A 26,719-nucleotide genomic window follows, 5' to 3' on the forward strand; every position below is an offset into this window, starting at 1 on the left:
CAGTTGGTAGAGCATGGCGCTTGTAACGCCAGGGTAGTGGGTTCGATCCCTGGGACCACCCATACGTAGAATGTATGCACACATGACTGTAAGTCGCTTTGGATAAAAGCCTCTGCTAAATGGCATATATTATTATTATTTATTATATTATCTCAATGTTGTGCTTTACAGGGAAGACATCCTCCTCCCTCATATGGTACCCTTCCTGCAGGCTCATCCTGACATGACCCTCCAGCATGACAATGCCACCAGCCATACTGCTCGTTCTGTGCGTGATTTCCTGCAAGACAGGAATGTCAGTGTTCTGCCATGGCCAGCGAAGAGCCCCGATCTCAATCCCATTGAGCACTTCTGGGACCTGTTGGATCGGAGGGTGAGGGCTAGGGCCATTCCCCCCAGAAATGACTGGGAACTTGCAGGTGCCATGGTGGAAGAGGGGGGTAACATCTCACAGCAAGAACTGGCAAATCTGGTGCAGTCCATGAGGAGGAGATGCATTGCAGTACTTAATGCATCTGGTGGCCACACCAAATACTGACTGTTACTTTTGATTTGGAACCCCCCCCCCTTTGTTCAGGGGCACATTATTCCATTTCTGTTAGTCACGTCTGAGGAACGTGTTCAGTTTATGTCGTAGTTGTTGAATCATATGTTCACACAAATATTTACACATGTTAAGTTTGCTGAAAATAACTGAGAGTATTTTCTTTTTTTGCTGAGTTTAACTTTCCAAACTTTTGTTTAGTTGTTAATGATCCTACATAATATTGTCTCTCAAAAATGAGCCTGTTCAATTGGAAAACAAATGGACAAAGTTAGGAAGTATGGCTACAATAGCCTAGGCCAGGCCTATAGACTAGGCTACTTTTGACATGATTATGTATATGAAATTACAGACAATAGCCTGGATCATTAGCCTACAGTAGGGACCTATAACCTACTAAGATAATATATATTTTTTGCACACAATCATTCGATGCCGGGCTCTCTAACCCTATTCCTGGAGAGATACAATACTGTAGGTTTTCACTCCTGGTTAATTACAACTGGGTTTGGAGCAAAAACCTACATGAGGGTAGCTCTCCAGGAACAGGGTTGGAGAGGCCTGTTCTAAAGTACGCTAAGGGCACAGGTTAGTCAACAGACTACTTCCACACCGTTTCCCAATCAGTCTATGATCCCTCCCATATTTTGGGTCCCTATATGTCCTCAAATCAGCCAGGAGGGGTCACTGCGAACCGGCTGACGGTAACTATTCCTTTAAAAGACTGGACTTCTCGACTGCCCTGCATTGACACTGTACAGTAAACTGGTGAAAAGCTACTGACAATTACGCTCAACCCTTCATCGGACAGTTCACCAACTCTAAACCTGCATATCACTGAGTGGTGAGTAACCTACAAGTCCCCTGATAAAATACATAAATAGACCCGGGCGTGTACATCTTTCCTCTCTCGATTAAACTGTTTGTCATCTGAAGCCACCGGTGTGATAATGAAGGCAAAGTAGCTTAATGTGAGCGCATTATGACCAAACTGTTACTAGCCGCGACAGTAACCTATCCATAGTAGTGAATACACGAGTAAACAGCGACAATGTATCAATTATGTTAGGTATATGTTTCAGGTGTAACCAAACTGGTTACATTGATTTACGTTGTCATTATTTCTCACTGTGGATAGTTATGGGGTAAGTGGCTCGCATACGCTATCGTATTGCAGTCATTATAGACTACTGTGATATTGCCGGTTTGTATTTCGTTTATATCCTTTCGTTTTTAGATCGTCTACTCAGTGTTTGCATGCATGTGCTTCTCAATGCAATGCCATGCGGCACGAAACGCACGGGGAGGATCAGTAGCTTAGTTGATGTGTAACAGTGAGGCTGGAGTGAGGTGGCCAGGAAGGGAATGGCTCTTGAATCAGCAACCTGATTGGAAGATGATGATGATTCATACACAGATTTATAAATTGTTTCGCTGTAACAGCTAGCCATATTCTTTGGCCCCTCAGGACTGTACTGGTGTAAAGGGGGTCTACTTCAGAAACGCAGAACTCTTACTGGTCTCTTTTCTTCGAGCACATTCGTTTTTAATGAAGGGTCCACAGGGACACACTCTCTTCGCATTATTAAGTGCCATATCCTTCCCACTGACAACCTGCAAATAATAGTATTTGTCACATCAATGAAATGTTACACAAGACATCAGCATACCAACTTCCTTAGGAAACCACATAATCTGCTTTAGAAAAGTGTCCTCTTAAAATCACGTGTCAGTGCAGTGGTTTTGAGAAGTTTCACAGAGAGAAGAAGCAACATTGTTATTTAATGAATGGCATCCTCTAACACATGTGATACCCTCACTACAACAACAGTGTCGGGTTTCTCCTACCTAGCCCTCTGTGATTTTAAGTTAATTGACACATTGAAATGCATTGCTTTGTAAAGCTGACTCATACCCTTATGTTCTGGATAAACATGCATGACACATTATATTTCACAGGTTTCTTGCATGTCATGAGGATTTGTCTTTAGCCATGGGCATGACACATGATCTGTAATGATCTCTCATTGCCATTGTATTGGATGATTGTTGGATTATTGCCTGAGACTTACTTTATAGTCTCCTCTCTCCTCAGGGCCCCTCTGTTGATGACATTCCTAACTGTCACCCAGATGCTTTCAACCAGGGTTGAAAGCCTGAACTGAAACCTCACTTGTGTATGGAACCCCCCTGGTTTAAACTTACACAAACCAACCTTGAGGGGGTTACTATTTGGAGCTAAATATGTTTCATCTGATCAAGAAAGACAAAGACAAGGATGAGAGGAAGAAGGACAAAAAGGACAAAAAGGAGAGGATGTCCCAGGCAGAGCTGAATAGTCTGGAGGAAATGAGCCAGCGGCGGGGCTTCTTCAACCTCCACCGAGGAGGCTCTAAGCGGGACAACAAAGGCAAGCTGGAGATCTCCAGCCCCATCCCTATTAAGGTAGCCAGCAACACAGAGCTCAGCCTTACTGATCTAGATGCTGATCGCTTCAGCAACCGTGGCAGCATGGTCCTGGACTTGGGCCAGATGAGTGCCGCCAGCTCCAGTGATGACATCAAGGGGGAGTGGGGACAGGATCCCTGTCGCACCTCTGTTAAGGAGCGAGCGGCAAAGTTCGGCAGCCTGGCAAAGCAGAACTCCCAGGTGGGCCAGGTCATGAAGTGCTTTTCCTCCCAGAAAAACAAAGAGGAGAGTGTCTCTGAGGCCTCCACACCAAGCTCAACACAACCATCTCCCCAGATAGAGAACAAGGTGTTTGACCACCACAGACATGACTCCCATCTGCATCTCCAGGGCCACGGCAGGGCTGGGAAGAGGGTTCATATCCCAGAGGTGGTGGAGAAGACCTTCCCGGCAGACTTGCAGCTGCCTGGAGTCTTGGCGCTGCCCATGCCCGAGCCCAGGGAACTGGAACTACAGCGCCGCAACACAGGAGACTTTGGCTTCTCCTTGCGCCGCACAACCATGTTGGACCAGCAGCCTGATGGTGGGGCCTACCGCCGCGTGGTTCACTTCGCTGAGCCTGGAGCCGGGACCAAGGACCTGGCGCTGGGGCTGGTGCCTGGAGACAGGTTGGTTGAGATCAACGGGCACAACGTGGAGAGTAAGAGCCGGGACGAGATCGTGGAGAAGATCCGTCAGTCTGGGGACTCTGTGAGGCTGAAGGTGCAGCCCATTGTGGAGCTGAGTGAGCTGAGCCGCTGCTGGCTGAGGAACAGCAGAGAGGCCTACGATGTAAGTACCTAACTTAGCATGATTGTTCAACATGATCAACAATGTTATAGCAGTCCATTTGAAGAACCAGCCTGACTGAGCTGCTGTTTCTCTGTGCGATTCATGTTGCTGAGATATTGCCAGTAATAGATTCCACATATCAGTGGTGTCTTTGCTGATGATGTCATCGAGATAATTTGTGAAGGTTCTGTTGGGAAAGGATGGTTCCTTCCGAATGATTGTGGGTTTTTAATTATCTTACAGATTGACTACTGCACATGTTACATACTTTTATCGGATGCTTGCTTCTTATGTAACCACACATCTACATGGTTCCACAGTCATGTCACATGGAGGGTGAATGCCGGGTGTGAGGAGATTCCTCCTTTGGAAAGGCTTGATGACCCTGTTCTGTGTGCACTGTACAGTGTATGTAATTCCCCCCCCCCTTGACACCAAACAACAAAGGAGAGTTGGAGAGGAGTTTTGTAGGACAATAGCACAATGACTACAACGGCCCCATGGCCATATGCCCTTGAAATGACAAGTCAAGGGCCAGTTTTCTGTAAAATCTCATGACATAAGTTTTTGGTTCCAAGTTGCACTGCAGTAGTTAAAAAAGAAGCATATTGTTATGGTTTTCATCATGATTTTAAGGACTGTTGGTCATTACTATATGTCTATTTTACAGTGTGTTAGTTTGCCGATTGGAAGTGTGGACACAATCTCTGTTCTGAACCTCCCACTTCTAACATTTCAACCCCACGCACACTCCCATGTACCCGTGTAGCAGGTCTTTCTACTGTCATCTCTCTGGCAGGACTCGTCTGTCACTTCTGCAGCAGAATATCAATATTTTTTCATTTCTCCTTTATTGGGGCCTATTCTCAAAGATCATTCTAAAATAAAGCAGTGGCTATTGCATGCCCATTTGTCCTGTAGAGATTTAGGGACATCACGAACTCAAGTAAGGACCTTGCAGATTCTTTGCGGCTTTGTTCCATAAACAAATGCAGCAGTGTCAGGGCTTCAGCAGGAGTTTGAGTGAAGGGTAAAGGCCTGTGAAAGCTGGTCATCACTCAAGTCTCTAGACAAGATGAATAGGAGGAGGGTCTCTAAGCCTTTGCCACTCCCTAGACTGAGTATAAGTCTGTATCCTGGTTCACTGCTGCTAGGGTGATTCTGAGGTTCTACACATATGTGTACCCAGATCGCACCCCCCCCCCCCCCCCCCCCCTACTGGGCCAGGTTAGTGGGTATGTCAGCTATGAAGCTTAGTACCTACCACCCAGCAGGCCCATGGCCTATAGTTACAGATGTCCCACTGACTCAGGCTCCAGAGAAAGCACTGACTGGGGTATTATTGGCAGGTTCAATACACCAAGCAGGTCTGGACTGGTCTTATGGTTTACACAATGTGCTGTAGTTGAACATATCCCGGTGGCATGTATTCATGGATGCCAAGGGAAGCCAGCCCCCCCCCCAAAAAAATATTTGACCTAAAAATAAAAAAAAACATAGATTGAATCATTTTTCGTCTCTGTGTTTTCATACTGTTCCTTCAATTTTCAAGAGGCTGAATGTATCTCATAGGAGAAAGCATCTGAGTGAGTGAAACAGCGCCCCTCTGTCTTCATGTGTAGGCCATCTATCTGATGATGTCTGCTCCAAACCAGTATGACATTGTTGCTGCTCGTAGCATTGTAGGCAATAGAAGCCAGTGAGGATCTGGCCTCCCATGACAAAAAAAAGCATTAAAAAAATTGCCATCAGCATTGAGCTGAACTGTGAATGGTCCTGGCGCATTAAAAAAATTAATTAGCCATGGATGGAGATAGGGAATTGGACTTGTGGTTTTACTTAATTCTGGGATAACAAAAAATAAAAGCGTGTACTGTATGACCGAGTGATATACCGTTTCATCAACATGAGAGAGAGGAGGATGGCATTGGTGAGTCAACATGTTTTTCTACTTACACGAACACACACATAAATCAGAACAATGGACAGCCATATATTTAGCTTACATTGAATGGACTAGATTGTTTTTGGTATCTTTTAGTTGTTAGTGTTAAACTAAGCAGAGGTGATTTGATGACTGTGAAATGGTGCTGGAATAGTGGAGGCAGCTCATGTTTCCTTTGCGACTTGCAGTAACTCTCTGTGGTTCTAAAGCAATTGTTATTTAGTTTTCCAACAATATTGGAAACATTAACTTGCTAATGTTACTGTACATGCAATATGCTTTGTGTTCTTCACTGGACAGAGGTTCCTATCCCGTTCTGTGATAAAACAAAGTTTGGTTGAATTTATTCTGCTGCTGTCTTATTGTCCCAGCCTGTTGGCATATATATATCACAGTTGCAAGGCATATGAATTTACAGGTTATATATATTTTCTTGGGGGGGGGGGGGGTTGTGGTTTGGCTTCCCCAGTGATTTTACCCACGCCTTGTTACTGGCATATCCATTTTTTTTTTTAAATATTTGTATTGTGGACATCCTCCACTGTTCCTCTTTGGCCAGCTTTGGGTTTGTAATGAGATGTCATGGGAATGTGACTTTTTTTCCAGATGGTTAAAGCATCTGGAGGGAGTTCTAAAGAGAGGATCTTCTCTCTGGTTCCTGTTTTCTCGCTGGTTCCTGTTCTAGCTGGTGAACTTCAATCATCTGTAGCCACCAAGTTGTGTGATTTAATTTACTTCATAATGTACAAGCCAACCAACTGAATAGTACCTGTTGCAATAGATGTATAATTTGAGAGTATTTATAGTATCAAAGTCCATTTCCTTATTTTTTGGCAAGGTGTGTGGAATGTTGGATTTCCACCTGCATTGCCCAGTACTACAGTCTATCTGAAGTGTAAATTAAAATAGAACTGCACAGAAAACGGCACTATCCATTTTGACATCCCAATTCCTCAAAAGTAGTCAATAAGCTATTTAAAAATAAATATACACTGCTCAAAAAATAAAGGGAACACTAAAATAACACATCCTAGATCTCAATGAATGAAATATTCTTATTAAATTGTTATAAATATTTTCTTTATATAGTTGAGTGTGCTGACAACAATCGCACACATTATCAATGGAAATCAAATTTATCAACCCATGGAGGTCTGGATTTGGAGTCTCACTCAAAATTAAAGTGGAAATCCACACTACAGGCTGATCCAACTTTGATGTAATGTCTTTAAAAAAAAGTCAAAATGAGGCTCAGTAGTGTGTGTGTGTGGCCTCCACGTGCCTGTATGACCACGTGCCTGGGCATGCTCCTGATGAGGTGGCGGATGGTCTCCTGAGGGATCTCCTCCCAGACCTCGACTAAAGCATCCGCCAACTCCTGGACAGTCTGTGGTGCAACATGGCGTTGGTGGATGGAGCGAGACATGATGTCAATTGGTTTCAGGTCTGGGGAACTGGCGGGCCAGTCCATAGCATCAATGCCTTCCTCTTGCAGGAACTGCTGACACACTCCAGCCACATGAGGTCTAGCATTGTCTTGCATTAGGAGGAACCTAGGGCCAACCGCACCAGCATATGGTCTCACAAGGGGTCTGAGGATCTCATCTCGGTACCTAATGGCAGTCAGGCTACCTCTGGCGAGCACATGAAGGGCTGTGCGGCCCCCCTCAAAGAAATGCCACCCCACACCATGACTGACCCACCGCCAAACCGGTCATGCTGAAGGATGTTGCAGGCAGCTGAACGTTCTCCACGGCATCTCCAGACTGTCATGCATGCTCAGTGTGACCCTGCTTTCATCTGTGAAGAGCACAGGGCGCCAGTGGCGAATTTGCCAATCTTGGTGTTCTCTGGCAAATGCCAAACGTCCTGCACGGTGTTGGGCTATAGGCACAACCCCCACCTGTGGACATCGGGCCCTTATACCACCCTCATGGAGTCTGTTTCTGACCGTTTGAGCAGACACATGCACGTTTGTGGCCTGCTGGAGGTAATTTTGCAGGGCTCTGGCAGTGCTCCTCCTTGCACAAAGGCGGAGGTAGCGGTCCTGCTGCTGGGTTGTTGCCCTCCTACGGCCTCCTCCCACGTCTCCTGATGTACTGGCCTGTCTCCTGGTAGCGCCTCCATGCTCTGGACACTACGCTGACAGACACAGCAAACCTTGCCACAGCTCGCATTGATGTCCCATCCTGGATGAGCTGCACTACCTGGGGCACTTGTGTGGGTTGTAGACTCCGTCTCATGCTACCACTAGAGTGAAAGCACCGCCAACATTGAAAAGTGACCAAAACATCAGCCATGAAGCATAGGAACTGAGAAGTGGTCTGTGGTCCCCACCTGCAGAACCACTCCTTTATTCGGGGTGTCTTGCTAATTGCCTGTAATATCCACCTGTTGTCTATTCCATTTGCACAACAGCATGTGAAATTTATTGTCAATCAGTGTTGCTTCCTAAGTGGACAGTTTGATTCCACAGAAGTGTGATTGACATGGAGTTACATTGTGTTGTTTAAGTGTTCCCTTTATTTTTTTGAGCAGTGTGTATATATATATATATATATATATCCTTGGAGAAAGATTTGGTGTGGTCGATTTGAAAACTAGTGCCCTTCTCTTACAAGGATTGTAATAAACATTTGTATTTATTATGGATCCCCATTAGCTGCTGGCAGCAGCTACTCTTCCTGGGGTCTGGCAAAATTAAGGAAGTTATACAATTTTAAATCATTAAAATACATTCACAACACATGAAGTGTGTGCCCTCAGGCCCCTACTGTTCTCCACTTCCATATCTACAACACAAAATCCATGTGTGTGTATGCATGTGTCTGCTCCTATGTTTGTGTTGCTTCACAGTCCCTGCTGTGGAATAGAGTTCCATGTACTCGTGGCTCTGTGGTACTGTGAGCATCCCATAGTCTGTTCTGGACTTGGGGTCTGTGAAGAGACCTCTGGTGGCATGTCTTGTGGGGTATGAATGGGTGTCTGAGCTGTGTGCTAGTCATTTAAACAGACAGCTTGGTGCTTTCAACATGTCAATACGTCTCACAAATACAAGTAGTGATGAAGTCAATCTCTCCTCCACTTTGAACCAGGAGAGATTTACATGCATATTATTCATGTTTTCTCTCTGCGTACATCCAATGGCCAGCCGTGCTGCCCTGTTCTGAGCCAATTGCTATTTTCCTAAGTCCCTCTTTGTGGCACCTGACCACATGACTGAACAGTAGTCCAGGTGCCACAACTAGAGCCTGTAGGACCTGCCTTGTTGATAGTGTTGTTAAGGCAGAGCGGCGCTTTATTAGGGACAGACTTCTCCACATTTTAGCTAATGTTGTATCAATATGTTTTGACCATGAGTTTACAATCCAGGGCAACTCCAAGCAGTTTAGTTACCTCAAATCATGTGGAAATTTAGCAAGTTATCACAGTATTTAGTTTAGGTTTTAGTGAGTGATTTGTCCCAACTACAATGCTTTTGGTTTTTGAAATATTTTGGACTAACCTATTCCCTGTCACCCGTTCTGAACAAACTTCAGCTTTTTAAGTGTTGCAGTCATTTCAGTTCCTGGCGTGTATAATGTTGAGTCGTGCTCATACATAGACACTCTGGCTTCACTCAAAGCCAGTGGCTTGTCATTAGTAAAGATTGGAAAAATGTGTTAATATTGCCAGTGTGAGCAGGTCACCTCTAGTTATAGCTAGAATCTCTAGTTGCTACATCTATTTTTGGACTTCTAAATTAATTATATGTACCCCTTGATTCTTAAAGAATATAACTTATAAATGCATCATGAGCTTAGTTCAACTGTCTTACCCCATCAGAACCCAAAATATAAGCTTGTTTTATTACAATGTTTGTAAAAACGGTATAGCCTCAACATGGTTAAAACTATAATTTTGATATCATGGATGGTCAGCCCCTTAAATTCATAGAGCTATGGATGCGAGTGGTTACATTCCTGCCAGGTCCATCCCTCAGCTTTTTACCCCTCTGTTATTGTTTCAATGAAGCACACTAGCTTTAAATGCATTGGGGTGGGTGGGAATGTTGTACTTTGTGACACTGGACTGCACATCAACAAGCAGTGTGAATGGGTTGTGTTTTCCCGTTACTCTCCCATAGCCACCACCAGTTTCAGTCTTGACAGGCAGGATCCACACGCCTGGCAACCAGATGCTCAGAGGCTTCCACGTAAGGGAACTGTGAACAAGACAATCTACTCATCACATGTGCTGTCTCACCACAGTCTTGCTTTTTTCATTACCTAAACCAAAGAAATTATGAATTTATAAAAAATGATCTGATGTGAACGTAACTAGTTTCATGCCAAAGCCCACACAACTACCAACGATTCATTGTCCATTTCACCGATGTCTTTTTCTACCCCGAGGTATCCTCTTTGATATAGTGGGACAAAATTCTGGGATTTCAATCTGCTGTTCATTCTATCCCTGTGGAGAGGAAATGTCAAGTATTTCCTGAATTCTGGTGTTGTGCGGGTGTCAAGGAGAGGTACCTTGAGTTCTTACTTTTCTGCTGTTACTCTGACTGGGTAATTTATTCTTTAATGAGCCATCCCTGACCTGCAAGGAACTTGTCAAGAAAGATGCAGCCAGACTAATTTCTCCACTCAGATCAGTGAAGAGATGTGTCTGTTTTAACCTCTGACCATGGAGTTGTTAACTGGACTGAATTCAGCTGGCTGCCTTTCAGGTTTCACCACTTCATTCAATTCAGAGGTGTCCTCTGGGAGGGAGAGCTCTATTTTGACTGTTTCATAATAACATGCGTCTCCATTCTAAACCTCTGTTAGCTCCTCCGTAGACTTTGGTCTGAACCAACACATCCCATCAGAGCACCTCCATTTTTAACATTTGTAAATCTGCATCACATTGGCTCTCTGCAATTTCAATCTATTGTTGATGGGGTACCAAGATGTTGAAATGCAAAAGTGTTTGACATCTGGAGTGCGATTTCCCTTTGTCACAGGAACAGGACTGTCAGAAACTGTTTTGTTGGATGCACCATGAAACAGGTGTGTGTACTTCACATGGTCCAGTTTTAATGAGTGTTCAAACTGCCCATCTCACCACACACCTAGGCAACCAGAGATCTTTAGGAGCCTATTGATGGCTAAAATGAATTGGTCTATGGTGTCCTCTAGTAGTATTCCTGTCCCTGGTACTGTGTCCCAGATACCACTGATCATGACGAAACAGTAAGAAATGATTGCTTGAGTGTGACCTAGAAACAACCAGCAGCTCTGTTAACCTAGATCTTATTATAACCTATTAAGTCAGTGGTGCAGTATGTAGAAGTCTTTTTAGTTTATTATGGGGTGGCTATTTGTGCAAGAGTGATCAGGCTTTAATTGCCCTCGAACAATAAACAGACGATCCATTGGCATGGATACCATGTATGTAGTAATCTGATGAAGAGGACATTAGTTGCAGTTCACTAGTAAGGCTGACCCCATTTAGTCTACTGGTCGATTGTTTGGTCAAAAGGCTGTTGGTGGACAGATTTATTTTGTCGAACCGTAAGCAAAACAAATAAATATATCTCTCTCAAGGTGTACGATATATCTGTCTGAGTGGACTGTTCCATTGTGGAGGCTGTGGGTATTGCACAGTCCATCAGTCTAAGACATGTGCTACTGAAATGATATATGGTTATATTATGTGAGCACAATGGTTCAACACAATTAAAATTATATTATTTTATAACAATTGTTTTCTCCAGCTTTTGATAGTGGTCGCTGTCCGCGGTCCTGAAAAACATTGCGCTGTTGAATTGGTGCCTTTTCCTAGACCACGTTGTTGTTTGCATAATAGCAAAGTTAACCAGCATATTGGAGTTGTTCTCAATGTGGTGGAGGCAGCGTCAGATTTAGGAGACGAGAAAACAGCCCTTATTGTCTAAGAAAAGTGAGGGGGGGAAACCCCAACTTAATTAGGTCTAGGATATTGATTGAGTGTTAAATGTGCTCTGCTTTATAAGTCATATCTACGGCCATAAGACCGATCCAGGTTCTGTTGCCTGTTTTGAGTGTTTGTTTTTATAGCCCTCTGATTCCGTGAGCACCTGATTCTGTGAGCACCAAGCCTCACGCAACCACATGTCTGAAACAATTTCACAAATTCGGCTGTTTTTAATCTTTGCAATGCTGTAATAAATGATTTATCCTTTTTTTACTTTAGACCAGCCGTTCTGGTATTGTAAAAAATGTATTTGCGGTTTACACTCTTCCAAATGGTCTGAAATTATATTTAAAATAATAAGCCTCCTTTTTCATTGATCTTCCTATCGTTATTATCATTATTATAATAATATGCAATGTCCTTATCATTAGGCTTAGTATAGCAGCCTTGTATACCATCATTGATCTACAGTTGTGGCCAAAAGTTGAATGACACAAATAATAATTTTCAGTCTGCTGCCTCTGTATGTTCACAATTTGCATATACTCCAGAATGTTATGAAGAGTGATTAGATGAATTGCAATTAATTGCGAAGTCCCTCTTTGCCATGCAAATGAATTGAATCCCCCCTAAAACATTTCCACTGCATTTCAGCCCTGCCACAAAAGGACCAGCTGACATAATGTCAGTGATTCTCTCATTAACACAGGTGTGAATGTTGATGAGGACAAGGCTGGAGATCCCTGTCATGCTGATTGAGTTCGAATAACAGACTGGAAGCTTCAAAAGGAGGGTGGTGCTTGAAATCATTGTTCTTCCTCTGTCAACCATGGTTACCTGGAAGGAGACACGTGTCGTCTTCATTGCTTTGCAGAAAAAGGCAAGGATATTGCTGCCAGTAAGATTGCACCTAAATCAACCATTTATCGGATTATCAAGAAATTCAAGGAGAGTGGTTCAATTGTTGTGAAGAAGGCTTCAGCACTGTAAACTTGATTCAGCTGTGGGATTGGGGCCCCACCAGTAATGCACAGTGAGGGAAAGACTTTTGGAGGATAGCCTGGTGTCAAGAAGGGCAGCAAAGAAGCCACTTCTCTCCAGGAAAAACATCAGGGACAGACTGATATTCTGCAAAAGGTACAGGGATTGGACTGCTGAGGGCTGGGGTAAAGTCATTTTATCTGATGAATCCCCTTTCCAATTGTTTGGGGTATCTGGAAAAAAGCTTGTCCGGAGAAGACAAGGTGAGCGCTACCATCAGTCCTGTGTCATGCCAACAGTAAAGCATCCTGAGACCATGTGTGGGGTTGCTTCTCAGCCAAGGGAGTGGGCTCACTCACAATTTTGCCTAAGAACACAGCCATGAATAAAGAATGGTACCAACACATCCTCCGAGAGCAACTTCTCCAAACCATCTAGGAACATTTTAATGCCTTTTACAGCATGATGGAGCACCTTGCCATAGATATTTTGGGTCCATGGCCAGGAAAATCCCCAGACCTTAATCCCATTGAACTTGTTGTCAATCCTCAAGAGGCGGGTGGACAAACGAAAACCCACAAATTCTGACAAACTCCAATCATTGATTATGCAAGAATGGGCTACCATCAGTCAGGATGTGGCCCAGAAGTTAATTGACAGTATGCCAGGGCGGATTGCAGAGGTCTTGAAAAAGAAGGGTCAACACTGCAAATATTGGCTCTTTGCATCAACTTCATGCAATTGTCAATAATAGCCTTTTGACACCTATGAAATGCTTGTTACTATGGAATACTGAAGTATAATTACATCTGAAAAAAATATCTAAAGACACTGAAGCGGCAAACTTTGTGGAAATTAAGATTTGTCATTCTTTCAACTTTTGGCCATGACTGTATAGGCCTAAGAGCTCATCCTGTTTAGTCTTAGTAGTTTAACTAACTTAGGCCTATATTTCAATAATTTTATAGGCTACTGTATCTATCAATCATTCATTTGTTCATGTCATCACCCAGCATAGGAGTCATTCATGATATGAAATGCAATCAAGCATTTTGTTTTAAAAGAACAAAGCGACCATTTGAATAATTAGCGTAAACAATAAATAGGCTTAAAGCGCTCCTTTTTGGAAATTGCATTCATGAATAAATGTGACTTTTTATTCTTTGCTGTAATAAAGGCTTGGCAAAACCTCTTTACAGTAGACTTTCTGGTGCACTCATTTAGGGTTTACATTGTTCCAAACGGTCAGAAAAATTGTCATCTTGTTTGGCACACAATATGCACGCAGCTCTTGCTCCTTACATTATTTTTCTTGATCTCCAGTATTTTTCACAACTAGTCAAATGTATTGACCAGTAAACGTTCCCCTGTTTCGAGTTTATTTGCCACGTCCTCTGAACACCGTAACACGTGACATCAAAATGGATGCAGAGTTTGTTATAACAAATGTATTATTTTGATTATGATATACTATAGGTCGAGCCATATTGGTCAACCAGCTACACGAGGTAGTCACCTGGAATGCGTTTAATTAACAGGTGTACCTTGTTAAAAGGTAATTTGTGGAATTTCCTTAATGTGTTTGAGCCAATCAGTTGTGTCAAGGTAGGGGTGGTATACAGAAGAGAGCCCTATTTGGTAAAAGACCAAGTTCAAATTATGGCACGAACAGCTCAAATAAGCAAAGAGAAATGACAGTCCATCATTACTTTAAGACATGAAGGTCAGTCAATACGGAAAATGTCAAGAACTTTGAACGTTTCTTCAAGTGCAGTCGCAAAAACCATCAAGCACTATGATGAAACTGGCTCTCATGAGGACCGCAACAGGAAAGGAAGACCCAGAGTTACCTCTGCTACAGAGGAGAAGTTCATTTAGTTTTACCACCCTCAGAAATTGCAGCCCAAATAAATGCCTCCATAGAGTTCAAGAAACAAACTCATCTCAACATCAACTGTTTAGAGGAGACTGCGTGAATCAGGCCTTCATGGTCAAATTGTTATTAAGAAACCACTACTAAAGGACAACAATAATAAGAGACTTGCTTGGGTCAAGAAACACAAACAATGTACATTAGACCAGTGGAAATCTATCCTTTGGTCTGATGAGTCCAAATGTGAGCAATCAGAGAAGGGCCTTGGGTTCCTGGTCACCTCTCTGACCAATAGTAACTCTGACAGAGCTCCATAGTTCTACTGTGGAGATGAAGGACAACCGTCTCTATAGCACTCCACCAATCAGGCCTTTTATGTTAGTGGCCAGACCGAAGCCACTCCTCAGTAAAAGGCGGTAAACAGCCCGCTTTGACTTTGCCAAAATGTACCTGAAGACTCAGACCATGAGAAACCAAGATTGAACTCTTTGGTCTAAATGCCAAGCGTCACGGCTGGATGAAACATGGCACCATCCCTACGGTGAAGCATGGTGGAGGCAGCATCATGCTGTGGGGATGTTTTTCAGCTGCTGTGACTGGGAGACTAGTCAGGATTGAGGCAAAGATGAACAGAGCCAAGTTCAGAGATCCTTGATGAAAACCTGCTCCAGAGCACTCAGGACCTCAGACTGGAGCGACTGTTCACTTTCCAACAGGACGACCTTAATCACACAGCCAAGACTACATAGGAGTGGCTTCAGGACAATTCTCTGCATGTCCTTGAGTGGCCCAACCAGAGCCTGGACTTGAACCCGATCAAACATCTCTGGAGAGACCTGAAAATGGCTGTGCAGCAACGCTCCCCATCCAACCGTACGTAGCTTGAGAGGATTGGCAGAGAAGAATGGGAGCAACATCCCAAATACAGGTATGCCAAGCTCGTAGCGTCATACCCAAGAAGACTCGGCTGAAAAAGCTGCCGAAGGTGCTTCAACAAAGTACTGAGTAAAGGGTCTCAATTCTTAAGTAAATGTGGTATTTTTTGACTTTTTATTTTTAATAAATTAGCAAAAATGATTGGGTATTGTGGGAATAAAATAATGTAATCGATTTTAGAATAAGCCTGGAACTTAAAGAAAATGTGGGAAAGTCAAGGGGTCTGAATACTTTCCGATGGCACTGTATCGGCGTCTGAGCAGAATGTCTGCATAATAAAGTAGCAAGCTGACATTTTCATCACGGTAATGTCTCAATCAGCATGCATGTTGGTTCTTTGCAAATAAGGGCTAGGCATGCTAGTCGGTGTTTATCCAGCTGCAGCTTTACTAGATCTTTCTTTGGTGCACTAGAACATATTACGGGACAGTAATCAAAATCAGAGCATGAACAACTAGTGCGGTTGATTTTTTTTGAATCAAACACTTTTTAAAACAGACAAACCCGTCAATCTTCACAACAACTGTCATTAAGACTTAACCATGATAACTGACCATCCAATGTTACTACTAGGAGTTCAGCTTCCTCAACTTGTTCAATGGTCACACCCTTTATGCACATCTCCAGTTGAGGTTTAGGTCTTAAAGCATTGTATTTGGTTCAAAACATTATCTAAGATGTATTTAAGACCTGTTTTTTGTTTGTCACCCATTCACATACTGACCAAACACAATGCTATCGGCTTACCAAGAACAGGCAACAAACTGATTAAGTGACTTAGAGCCAGCAAAAGGTGCTTAACTATTTTTAGCCAGTGGAATTACTTTAGCTTCCTTCCACGACTGTTGACACAAACTCCTTTAGGCTTTGGTTAAATATATAGCAAATAGGGGTGGCAATACATTCTGCTACCATACTAGAGTTTCCCCATCAAGATTGGCTATACCTGGTGGCTCATTATTGATGGATAACAAAACCAAAATCCTTATTAGATCTTTTATAAAATAAATACGATGGTTCAATGTTGTCATTTCACTTCTGAGTTTTTCCACTTTACTAGTGAAGTAGTAATTGAAATGATTGCCAATATCGAAAGGTTTTGTTATAAATAACCCTCAACTTTCCCATTTGTGTTCTATGTAACTTCTTAATGTGGTAATTTATTATTTTAGTTAAGTTTAAAGTATGTCAACCAAATCAGCTGAGAAGCTTGGCATGTTTGCCACCTCTTTTGCATAAGTTCTTTAACCCCAAACTATTTAAATTCATCCATCCAGGAGCCTTTAATAGTTCTCTAACAGCCATTTCCTAACTGGTGCATACTTGTCAACAATTGGCATGAATCATTTTACAAATACTTCCAATGCTGTATCTGGATTCACTTCCTGATACACATCAAACCAACATTTTGTGCCGAATACAGCAGATTTACTGTGAAATGCTTACTTACAAGCCCTTAAACAACAATGCAGTTTTATAGAGTTCAGAAAATATTTACTAAATAAAAATATATAAATAAAATAACAATAATAACTCTGTACTGAGTCAATGTGCAGGTTCGTCCAGGTCATTTGTACATGTATTTTGGGGGGAAGGGGACTATGCATAGATAATAAACAGCAAATAGCAAGCAGTGGAAAAACATATTTTTTTGGGGCTCAACAACCATATTTTATTTTTATGTAACTTCTATTTAACTATGCAAGTCAGTTAAGAACAAATTCTTATTTACAATGACGGCCTACCGGGGAACAGTGGGTTAACTGCCTTGTTCAGTGTCAGAACAACAGATTTGTATTTTTTTACCTTGTCAGTTTAGGGATTCAATCCAGCAACCTTTCGGTTCTAACCGCTAGACTACCTGCCGCCCCTAATTAGGTGCAGTAAACTGTTGTTTTACAGGGTCAGCCATAGTAGTACGGTTCCCCTGGAGCAAATTAGGGTTATGTGCCTTGCTCAAGGGCACATTGACACATTTACATCTTCAACCGAAGAGTCCCGTGTTTGAGCCTCACCACCGTTGGATGGTTTGCATATAGGTTGCATACCAAACCCTCCCTCATAGGCTGGAAGCTGTTAGCAGATGGTACACAGTTGTCACTGACAAGGCTTCACCTCTGGGGTTTAAGATATTGAGATGTTAACACCCACTAATGTCCATTGGTCTCACAGGCTGTTGTCGCATAACCAGTTTCTGAATGGACTTCTCAATGAATGTTTGGATCACATTAGATTATGTAATAGATAATCTGGGCCCGGGACCAGCTGCTGGCCTTTCTGTTCTCCTCTCTTCCCCAGAGCTGCCAGTGTGTTTCCTGGCCTGTTTGGGAGTTGTGTGTCCCCAGCTGTGGCTGCTGGGTCAGCGCTGCCCTCAGGTCACCACGGTTCTGACTGGGACCTGCCTGTCACACAGGGACTGAGCCAGTGTGTGTGTGCTGGGTGCTGTGTCCAGATGGCAGGCCCCTCTCAACATGGTGAGCAGGAAGCTACTGTAGCTCTGGTTACAGGACTGCCCATACTGCACTGTGCCCACTGGCAGTCCTCTTGTAAGCTCTCTGTGTGAAGACGATGGGTCAGGAGGTGCTCCCTCCATGGACTCTGGAAGCTTCTCAAATAGATAACATTGTACGTTGTTCACTTGGGAACAGTTGAAGGCTATTGATTACTGTCACTGATTTAAATCCACTGTAGGTACCAGGATTCAATGAACATGGCAGTTATGCCCTTTGTGTTGCCGTAAGAGTAAAAAGCAATGTGAATTTGCTTTGTCTTTTCTTCAGTGGCTGGATCCACTGTGTCAGTTGTTTACATCGCAGGCTACTGTAACGCTGCTCGGAGTCAACCCAAGCATCAAATTACAGTTGAGTGCTTAGCTCTTCTGTGCAGCCTTCTAGATTTTTAAATGGAAGGAGACTGGCGGAGGAGCTGGAACAATGCTCTTGATCAAAGGTCCTACTGTGTGTAAGCATAAGAGCTCGTGACTGTGTGAGCTGTGGAAGGATTACATAAAAAAATATGATAGATATTTTGTTCCTTATGCCAGACAGACCTAGTTTGCGTTAGACAGATTTGTGTATATGGGTGTGGCTTTGCATGTGGTGTCAAGTGTACCTCCAGTGTGCATCCTGCTGCTGTTCTGAAGTCACTGACTGAAACGTTCACTGAATAGTCAAAAAGGAGCTTGTAAAAGTATCATTAACTGTATGAAAAAAAAACACATTTCATGCTAATAGTGTATGGTTGCTAAAGAACAGTGTCAGTTTTTCATGTGATTGCAGTTCAATGCCCTTTGGCCCAGTCAAAGGCAATGGGCTTTTTGAAAATCCAGAGAATGAAGGTGGATTTAGCATTTTATCTTTTGCCAGCTTGATGGTATCGAAGTGCATACATGCACTGACATGAATGTACTGTGACTCAAATACTAAATCCCTACCTTAGCCGGTTTATGTGTGGACAAAGACGACATCCAGAATAATTTGTAGTTCTCACAAAGTGGAATATGGCTTCTGTTTGATCATCTTATTACAGGTTTGTTAGCATACCAGTAGCTTAATTTGACCATCTTGGCAGATGTTTAAATGAATTAAGGCGTAGCTATCAGTTAGTCTGGCTACCTGGTCCTCACTCAGTAGTTCCAGTCTGTGCTCCCTATCGGTACTCTGTATCAGTGTGCCGTTCTCTTAGTTTGTTCACTGTTGCTACACTTTCTAAACTGTTCAAACACACTATAAATACTGAGTTGCTTGAATAACACATAAAAATATAATGCATTTGTTTTACAATATTGTTTTACAAGAGCATGTTTGTGTTTTATGAGAAGGCTAAGTAATTTTGGAATGAAAGTGTCTGACAAGATGAGGCCTGCCCCCTGTCTATACCACTAAGACCCACATACTTCTCAGACTGACATTCCTCTCTCACTCTGTGGGCACACCAGGACACCTGGTGATAACGTGTGTACATGTGTAAATGCGTTGGACTCCAGACAACTCCAATGATGTTGGATTTTATTTTATTTTATTTCACCTTTATTTAACCAGGTAGGCCAGTTGAGAACAAGTTCTCATTTACAACTGCGACCTGACCAAGATAAAGCAAAGCAGTGAGACAAACAACAACATAGTTACACGTGGAATAAACAAGCGTACAGTCGATAACACAATAGAAAAGTCGATATACAGTGTGTGTGCAAATGAAGTAAGATTAGGTAAGGCAATAAATAGGCCATAGTGGCGCAATAATTACAATTTAGCAATTAAACACTGGAGTGATGGATGTGCAGAAGATGAATGTGCAAGGAGAGATACTGGGGTGCAAAGGAGTTTGATGGGCTATGTACAGGTGCAATAATCTATAAGATGGTCTGACAGCTGATGCTTAAAGTTAGTGAGGGATATATAAGACTCCAGCTTCAGTGATTTTAAATATATATATATTTTTTTTTGCAATTCGATCCAGTCATTGGCAGCAGAGAACTGGAAGGAAAGGCGGCCAAAGCAGTAGTTGGCTTTGGGGATGACCAGTGAGATATACCTGCTGGAGCGTGTGCTACGGGTGGGTGCTGCTATGGTGACCAGTGAGCTGAGATGAGGCATGGCTTTACCTAGCAAAGATTTACAGATGACCTGGAGCCAGTGGGTTTGCAGCATGAGTGAAGGATGCTTTGTTGCAAAAAGAATATGGAGATTCTTAATTTGAGTCTGGAGAGTGTAGGACCAGCCGACTAGAGCATTCAGGTCACAGTGGTGGGTAGTATATGGGGATTTGGTGACAAGACAGATGGCACTGTGATAGACTACATCCAGTTTGCTGAGTAGTGTTGTATAACAAGCGGCAACAGTGAGATTTATTTATTTTAAAGGTGGATTTTTAAAAGTAGACGCTCAAACTGTTTTGGCACAGAGGTGGAAAGCATTACATAACTCTGCAGGCTGTTTCTGCAGTAAATTGCAACTCCACCCAAAATGTTCTACTTGGGGATGGAAATTTCAAAATTTTTGGTGGCCTTCCTAAGCCTGGAATTCAGACACGGCAAGGACATCAGGGTTTGCGGAGTGTGCTAAAGCAGTGAATAAAACAAATGTAGGGAGGAGGCTTCTAATGTTAACATGCATGAAACCAAGGCTTTTACGGTTACAGAAGTCAACAATTGGTGGCGCCTGAGGAATAGGGGTGGAACTGGTGGCTACAGGGCCTGTGTTAACCTCTACATCACCAAAGGAACAGAGGCGGAGTGGGATAAGGGTACGGCTAAAGGCTATAAGAACTGGTCGTCAAGTGTGCCTGTGGACAGAATAAAATTGAGCAGATTTCTGGGCATGGTAGAATGGATACAAGGCATAATGTACAGTATGGTAGAATGTGAGTACAGTGGAGGTTAACCTATGCGTTGGGTGACAATGAGAGGTTTCGTCTCTGGGGCATCAGGTGAGATTTCCGCATGCGTGTGGGGTGGGACGAAAGAGCTATCGAAGGCATGTTAAGCCTGTGTGTAATGAACAAAATATAAAAACAACATGTAAAGTATTGGAGCTGAAATTAAAGATCAGTTTTTCCATACACACAAGAAGCTTATTCTTCTCAAATGTTGTGCAAAAATGTGCTTTACAACTCTGTTAGTGAGCATTTCTCCATTGCAAAGATATGCCACACCTGTCAGGTGGATGGATTATCACAAAGCTGATTAAACCGCATGATCATTACACAGGTGCACCTTGTGCAGTTTGTCACCAACACAATGCCACAGATATCTTAAGTTTTGAGGGAGTTTCCCCCCCCAATATACAGCAACTTCGCAGCAACCATTGAAGAGGAGTAGGACAACATTCCACAGGCCACAATCAACAGCCTGATCAACTCTATGCGAAGGAGATGAGTTGTGCTGCATGAGGCAAGGGGTGGTCACACCAGATACTGACTGGTTTTCTGCTCCACGGCCATATCATTTTTTTTTAAAGGTATCTGACCAAGAGATTCATATCTGTATTCCCTGACATGTGAAATCCATAGATTAGGGCCTAATTAATTTATTTCAATTGACTGATTTCCTCATATGAACTGTAACTCTTTGAAATTGTTTTGTTTTCATATGTTTGTTCTCTGTGTGTGAACCCTTCATAATATTGAGTTGCATTTCCCCCTCCAGGGGCCAGGGACTCTACAAGATGTCAAAAGTGTTCCACAGGGATGCTGGCCCATTTTGACTCCAATGCTTTCCCCTGTTGTCAAGTTGGCTGGATGTCCTTTGGGTGGTGGCCCATTCTTGATACATACGGGTAACTGTTGAGTGTGAAAAATCCAGCAATGTTGCAGTTCTTGACATGGATTCTGTATGTGTGCCTTTCAGAGGGTGAATGGGCAGGACAAAATATTTAAGTGCCCTTGAACGGGGTATGGTAGTAGGTGCCAGGTGCACCGGTTTGTGTCAGGAACTGCAACATTGCTGTTCTTGACAGAATCCGTGTCTCCAATTGTCTCCAGGCTTAAAAATCCTTCTTTAACCTGTCTCCACCCCTTCAGCTACACTGATTCGAAGTGGATTTAACAAGCTATGATTCCTTATTGATGTCACTTGTTAAATCCACTTTGAATCAGTTCAATAACTTCTCCAGTCCCAGTGAGGCGATGCTAGGCTGTCACAGTAAACATTCAACATAAGTACAGACGCTGGGATTAGATGGGCGGGGCTCCACGGCTAATAATAGAGCTGTCAGGTTTACTGGAGGGGCTGGACTACAGTGACCACTTCCTCCTCCTCCAGGCTTTTCCTCATTGTAAAGAGGAGATTAACACACGTTTTCTTATTATCATTGGACCGAGGCTGTCGCCAGAGGTCATGACCCCTACCACTGTAGCCAGTCAAGCTCCATATTGCCCTCTCACATATGCCAGTTTAAATCAGGAAGGGAATGATATATTTGCATTTCCGTATCTCTCGGGAAACCATGAACAAAGCTGTGTGTGGTTGTCTGAACAGTGGGTCTGTTGGACTGCTGAGGAATTTCATTGACATAGTCTTCCCCTTTCTGCTGTGTTTAAACATCAGTACTTATACAGACACCCCCAGTTTTTTCAGATTTTGGATGGCAGCTGCCATTGATCTTAATCATCACTGCGTGTTTTGTGTCTGGAATGGTCGACAAAGGCGTTATTGCCCTGAAACCCTCTGTGTAGAGAAAGTGAAATGTGGTGTTGTAATTGCTTTTTATCACCCAGTCCCACCCCTAGTGTAGTGCACCTTGGGAGGAATCTGTTCTATTTCCCTGTGTGTGGGTCTCTCTGCCCCCCTCTCCATGTTCTCCCTCACACTCATCTATTCAGACCAGTGAATGGATCCATACTTCCACGTGAGGGTTTTGAGAGTTGGTGTGCGTGTGGACTGAGAGGATGTGTCGTGCAGTGCCCTGAGTGGCAGGCTGAAAGGGACAATGGAGTCCTTAGTGGAAGTGAGGGGAGCATGGTGTGCCTCTTGTTTTATATATATATATATATTTTTTACTTAACCTTTTCTTTAACTAGGCAAGTCAGTTAAGAACAAATTCTTATTTACAATGACTGCCTACCAGAAGGCAAAAGGCCTCCTGCGGGGATGGGGGCTAGAATTAAAAACGGACAACAGCACAACTGTATCCTCTCATGTCTGAGACCATAGCCTGTTGGCAGTGACCTCTTTGTCTCTGACACGATTCCCTCTGTCTCTGTGACACTCCTCTTAGGCTCTGCCTGTCTGTCATCTTCCACAGACCTGCTGTCTGTCTGCTTCCATTTCCCTTCTGCTTCCACTCACACTTTGCTCTCCCAAATGACGAGGCAGTTTTCATGTGTGGAAGTGTCTTTTCACCTCCTTCGTAAATTACTCTTCTCACCAGCTGAATACAATAGTAACTCTGTGCCATGTTATTATCTAACATTCCCGTAATAAAGGCTCATTTACACCGTTAATTGACCTTGAGAATCACTTCTTCTTAAGTCATTTGTCAGCCTTGCGTGTGATCCCAGCTCTTTCTAACAGAGGGTTATCAGATTGTTTTTGCAGGCTACTGCCCATCTGCATGGTGTGTTTAATGTTAACTCTCGTCCTGATTTCTATGAGTGTTGTAATCAGGTCTGTATATACTGTGACTCTATAGTCTGGGTCATGACTGTATCACATGAACCCCATGGGTCCTGCTTCAGTTTCAACATGTGTAGACAGTCAGCCACATGCTGGCTCTCACTCACTCACTCACTCACTCACACACTCACTCACTCACTCACTCACTCTCACACTCTCACACTCTCACACTCTCACACTCTCACACTCTCACACTCTCACACTCTCACACTCTCACACTCTCACACTCTCACACTCTCACACTCTCACACTCTCACACTCTCACACTCTCACACTCTCACACTCTCACACTCTCACACTCTCACACTCTCACACTCTCACACTCTCACTCTCTCACTGAGGGGATGGCTTAGCAGGCTAGGCTGTGTTACTGCAGACAGATTCCACCAGTTTGGTCTAGCTGGTATGCACTGCCTGCAGTTCCATGTTATCCTCCTGGAGCCACTCCCCCTGTCCACCACACCCAATCAGAAGCTGAACACTCTGCTCTCCCTCCAGGCCAGGCATAGACCATGTGTTCTGTGTCACCGGCTTTCTCACAGGGCATTTAATTTTTTTTTTTTAAAGTACCTTTTATTTAGAGGCATTTTATTCTGCAGTAATTTCTTTTTCTTAGTGATAGGCTAAATATGTACATTTATAAATGTAGTGTGATGTATTTTTCAACTCTAATTCAGGTAAAATGACTTCATATGAATGTTGCATGTAGGGCAGTAACTGAAGCCTTCCTAGATTTGAAGAAGCAGACCCAAATGTTTTGGGGCTATAGCTCCCTCGTGTGGTGTTAGAAGCAAAGTGAAACTCAGTGAATGAAGAGCAAAGTCATTGGCATGACTGATGCTTGCAGTTGTTTATCGCCTTATACTGTGGTCCTGTTGGTTTGACACCTCTTGAATGTAGTTCTCAGTCTTTATCCTACTTTCTGTGTATGGCTCGAAAGGGCCGAGCCATTTGACTTCAGTGTTTACCCTAGGATTTTTAGCATAGTTAGTGTTGGGGGGGCGGCATGGTAACGGACGCGACCAATGGCGCGGTCTATGAGCAATCTTGTTTTTAGAGGCTCTCTTGGCCACAGACCAAATTGTGCAGTTTTTAAGCAAATTTCCTGCAATTCTAACATTTTGCCATGGCTTATGCCGTGTTCTTATGCGATCTGAGTGATTTTTAAAACATAACAACCACCAAAATAAAAACGGGTATTCCCAAAATGTAATGGCATGGGTCCCCCATTGATTTTTGTTATGTTTTAAACACTCAAATGTAGAAATGTATACTGTAACTAAGAAAGTAATACTACGTGTATGTTGTGCAGTAAGTTGTTAGTAAGTAGCCCATGTGCCTCACCCTAATAATTTGGTCTCTTTTATTTATTTTAATTTTTTTTTTTTCCGTTCAAAATTTTGCCTACTGTTCTGACTTGGTGGTGCACATTTTAGCCTATAGCCTGTTTTTGGAGAAATGTCATCATCAAATATTGTAAGAGCTTTCATTGGCTGCTTAAACACTACCTTATTTATCCTAAGTTTCTGACTTTGTACTGGGAGAACACTAAGAATGGCCCATGTTCTGAATTCTGTCACTCAACGTTTCAAAAGTGTTGAACAAATAGCTCCCTCGTGTGGTGTTAGAAGCAAAGTGAAACTCAGTGAATGAAGAGGAGAGTAAGATGTCCCTCTAGTGGTGGTCTGTGAACTGAGGCTAAAATCTACTGATCGATGCTTTTCTGATGCCTTTTCTATGCTGCATACATAATTTACATAATACATAATTTGTCCAAACGTATGATTCTTAATCTAGATGAGCTCTTCATACTACAGTATGTCTGTCCTAGTTCGCTCAAATGTCTTAATCGAAATTACGGATTGCCCCTTATCCGTTCGTCTTCCCCACATGCTGTAGTTTGTACGTCTTAATTGTCAGTAGAAACCACATTTTGTTTAAGCAAGTCAGCCATGTCACTTTTCTGTTTATTTTAAAGTCCAGTAAATTAGGCTGAGTGAACTGTTTCGCTGCCTGACAAGGCTCCACTGATGGCCAGGTGTAGCAGTGGTAAGGTGGTGGGACTCTGCTTTTGGGACAGCTTTTTGTATGCCCTAACAGTTTGTGGGCACAGTTTGTCACCATGATAGTACAATTAATATGTTTATTACTGTTGTAGTGGCTTTGTTGGCAGTATGGCCCACCAAGATTTACATGCTAAAATCACCACTGAATATGGTACTTTAGTCAAATAAGAGCAGAGTAGAATATTTGAACATATCATGATAACTATAGCTGTCAATGTATTTATTTTATTTTTAGATGAAAAACAATATTTGCAAAAGGTTGATCTATTTCCATAGTGTGAATGTAAAGTGATGTCCTGTCTCCCTGAGGTATCCTTGTATCTCCTGTCTCCCTGTAGAGAAGACTCGTTCACGAAAGACCCATCACTAAGAGCCGGCTCATGTAGGTCACGAACGACCCATCACTAAGAGCCGGCTCATGTAGGTGAACGTTGGGAGCCGGCTCATGTAGGTGAACGTTGGGAGCCGGCTCGCATATCAGAAGAGCAAAATCAATTTATAAAAACATTTAAGATAAGAATAATCAAAAGATTTAAATGAATATTATTAACAAATTCAAATAATGAAAATGATATAGGCCTAAATGCTCAAGCATACACATTCGTTCTGACTGTCTGCTCAGACTAACAGCATCACCTGTTTTTCCAGTCAACAAGACATGCATTGTCAACCAATGAACCAAAGATGCGTGAGGGAGGGCCGAGCCAACTCACTCACAGTCACACACTTAGCTGTGACACCTGTGAAAACAACAGCTGGAAAATGAGTTGGAAGCACAACATTTGGATGCATTTTAATAATGTACACAATGTTAGAGCACAGTGTAAAATTTGCCAAAACAAAATCTCATATAAAGCCGGTTCTACGCACAACCTACACCGGCATATGTGAACTGTGCACCCAACTGTGAAGCGAGCTGTAGCGGAGCGATAGTGGTGGAACCATTAAGAATGGCAAGTAAGATGGATAAGAGGTCTGTTGTGTTAGCAACATTGCAGCTAACATAACCAAATCCATTAAAATGTCTAAATGGACCCATCATCCATGTCTTGCCCACACAATCAACCTGATTGTATGAGATGCTCTGAAGGTGATG

At 42.9% G+C, this 26,719-nt stretch overlaps 1 protein-coding gene across 2 annotated transcripts in view; it reads left to right on the forward strand.

The window, feature by feature from the left end:
- Positions 1 to 1,247: 1,247 nt before the first annotated feature.
- The window catches only part of LOC124000361 (unconventional myosin-XVIIIa-like), a 117,519-nt gene continuing 92,047 nt past the window's right edge, over positions 1,248 to 26,719 (forward strand). For both annotated transcript variants that reach the window (XM_046306667.1, XM_046306668.1), the window contains exons 1-2: positions 1,248 to 1,388; positions 2,640 to 3,784. In XM_046306667.1, the coding sequence (XP_046162623.1) occupies positions 2,789 to 3,784 (996 nt within the window). In that variant the 5' untranslated portion in view covers positions 1,248 to 1,388; positions 2,640 to 2,788. The remainder of the gene's footprint in view (positions 1,389 to 2,639; positions 3,785 to 26,719) is intronic.

This window comes from Oncorhynchus gorbuscha, linkage group LG16 (genome assembly GCF_021184085.1).
Source record: "Oncorhynchus gorbuscha isolate QuinsamMale2020 ecotype Even-year linkage group LG16, OgorEven_v1.0, whole genome shotgun sequence".
Classification (NCBI taxonomy): Eukaryota; Metazoa; Chordata; class Actinopteri; order Salmoniformes; family Salmonidae; genus Oncorhynchus; species Oncorhynchus gorbuscha.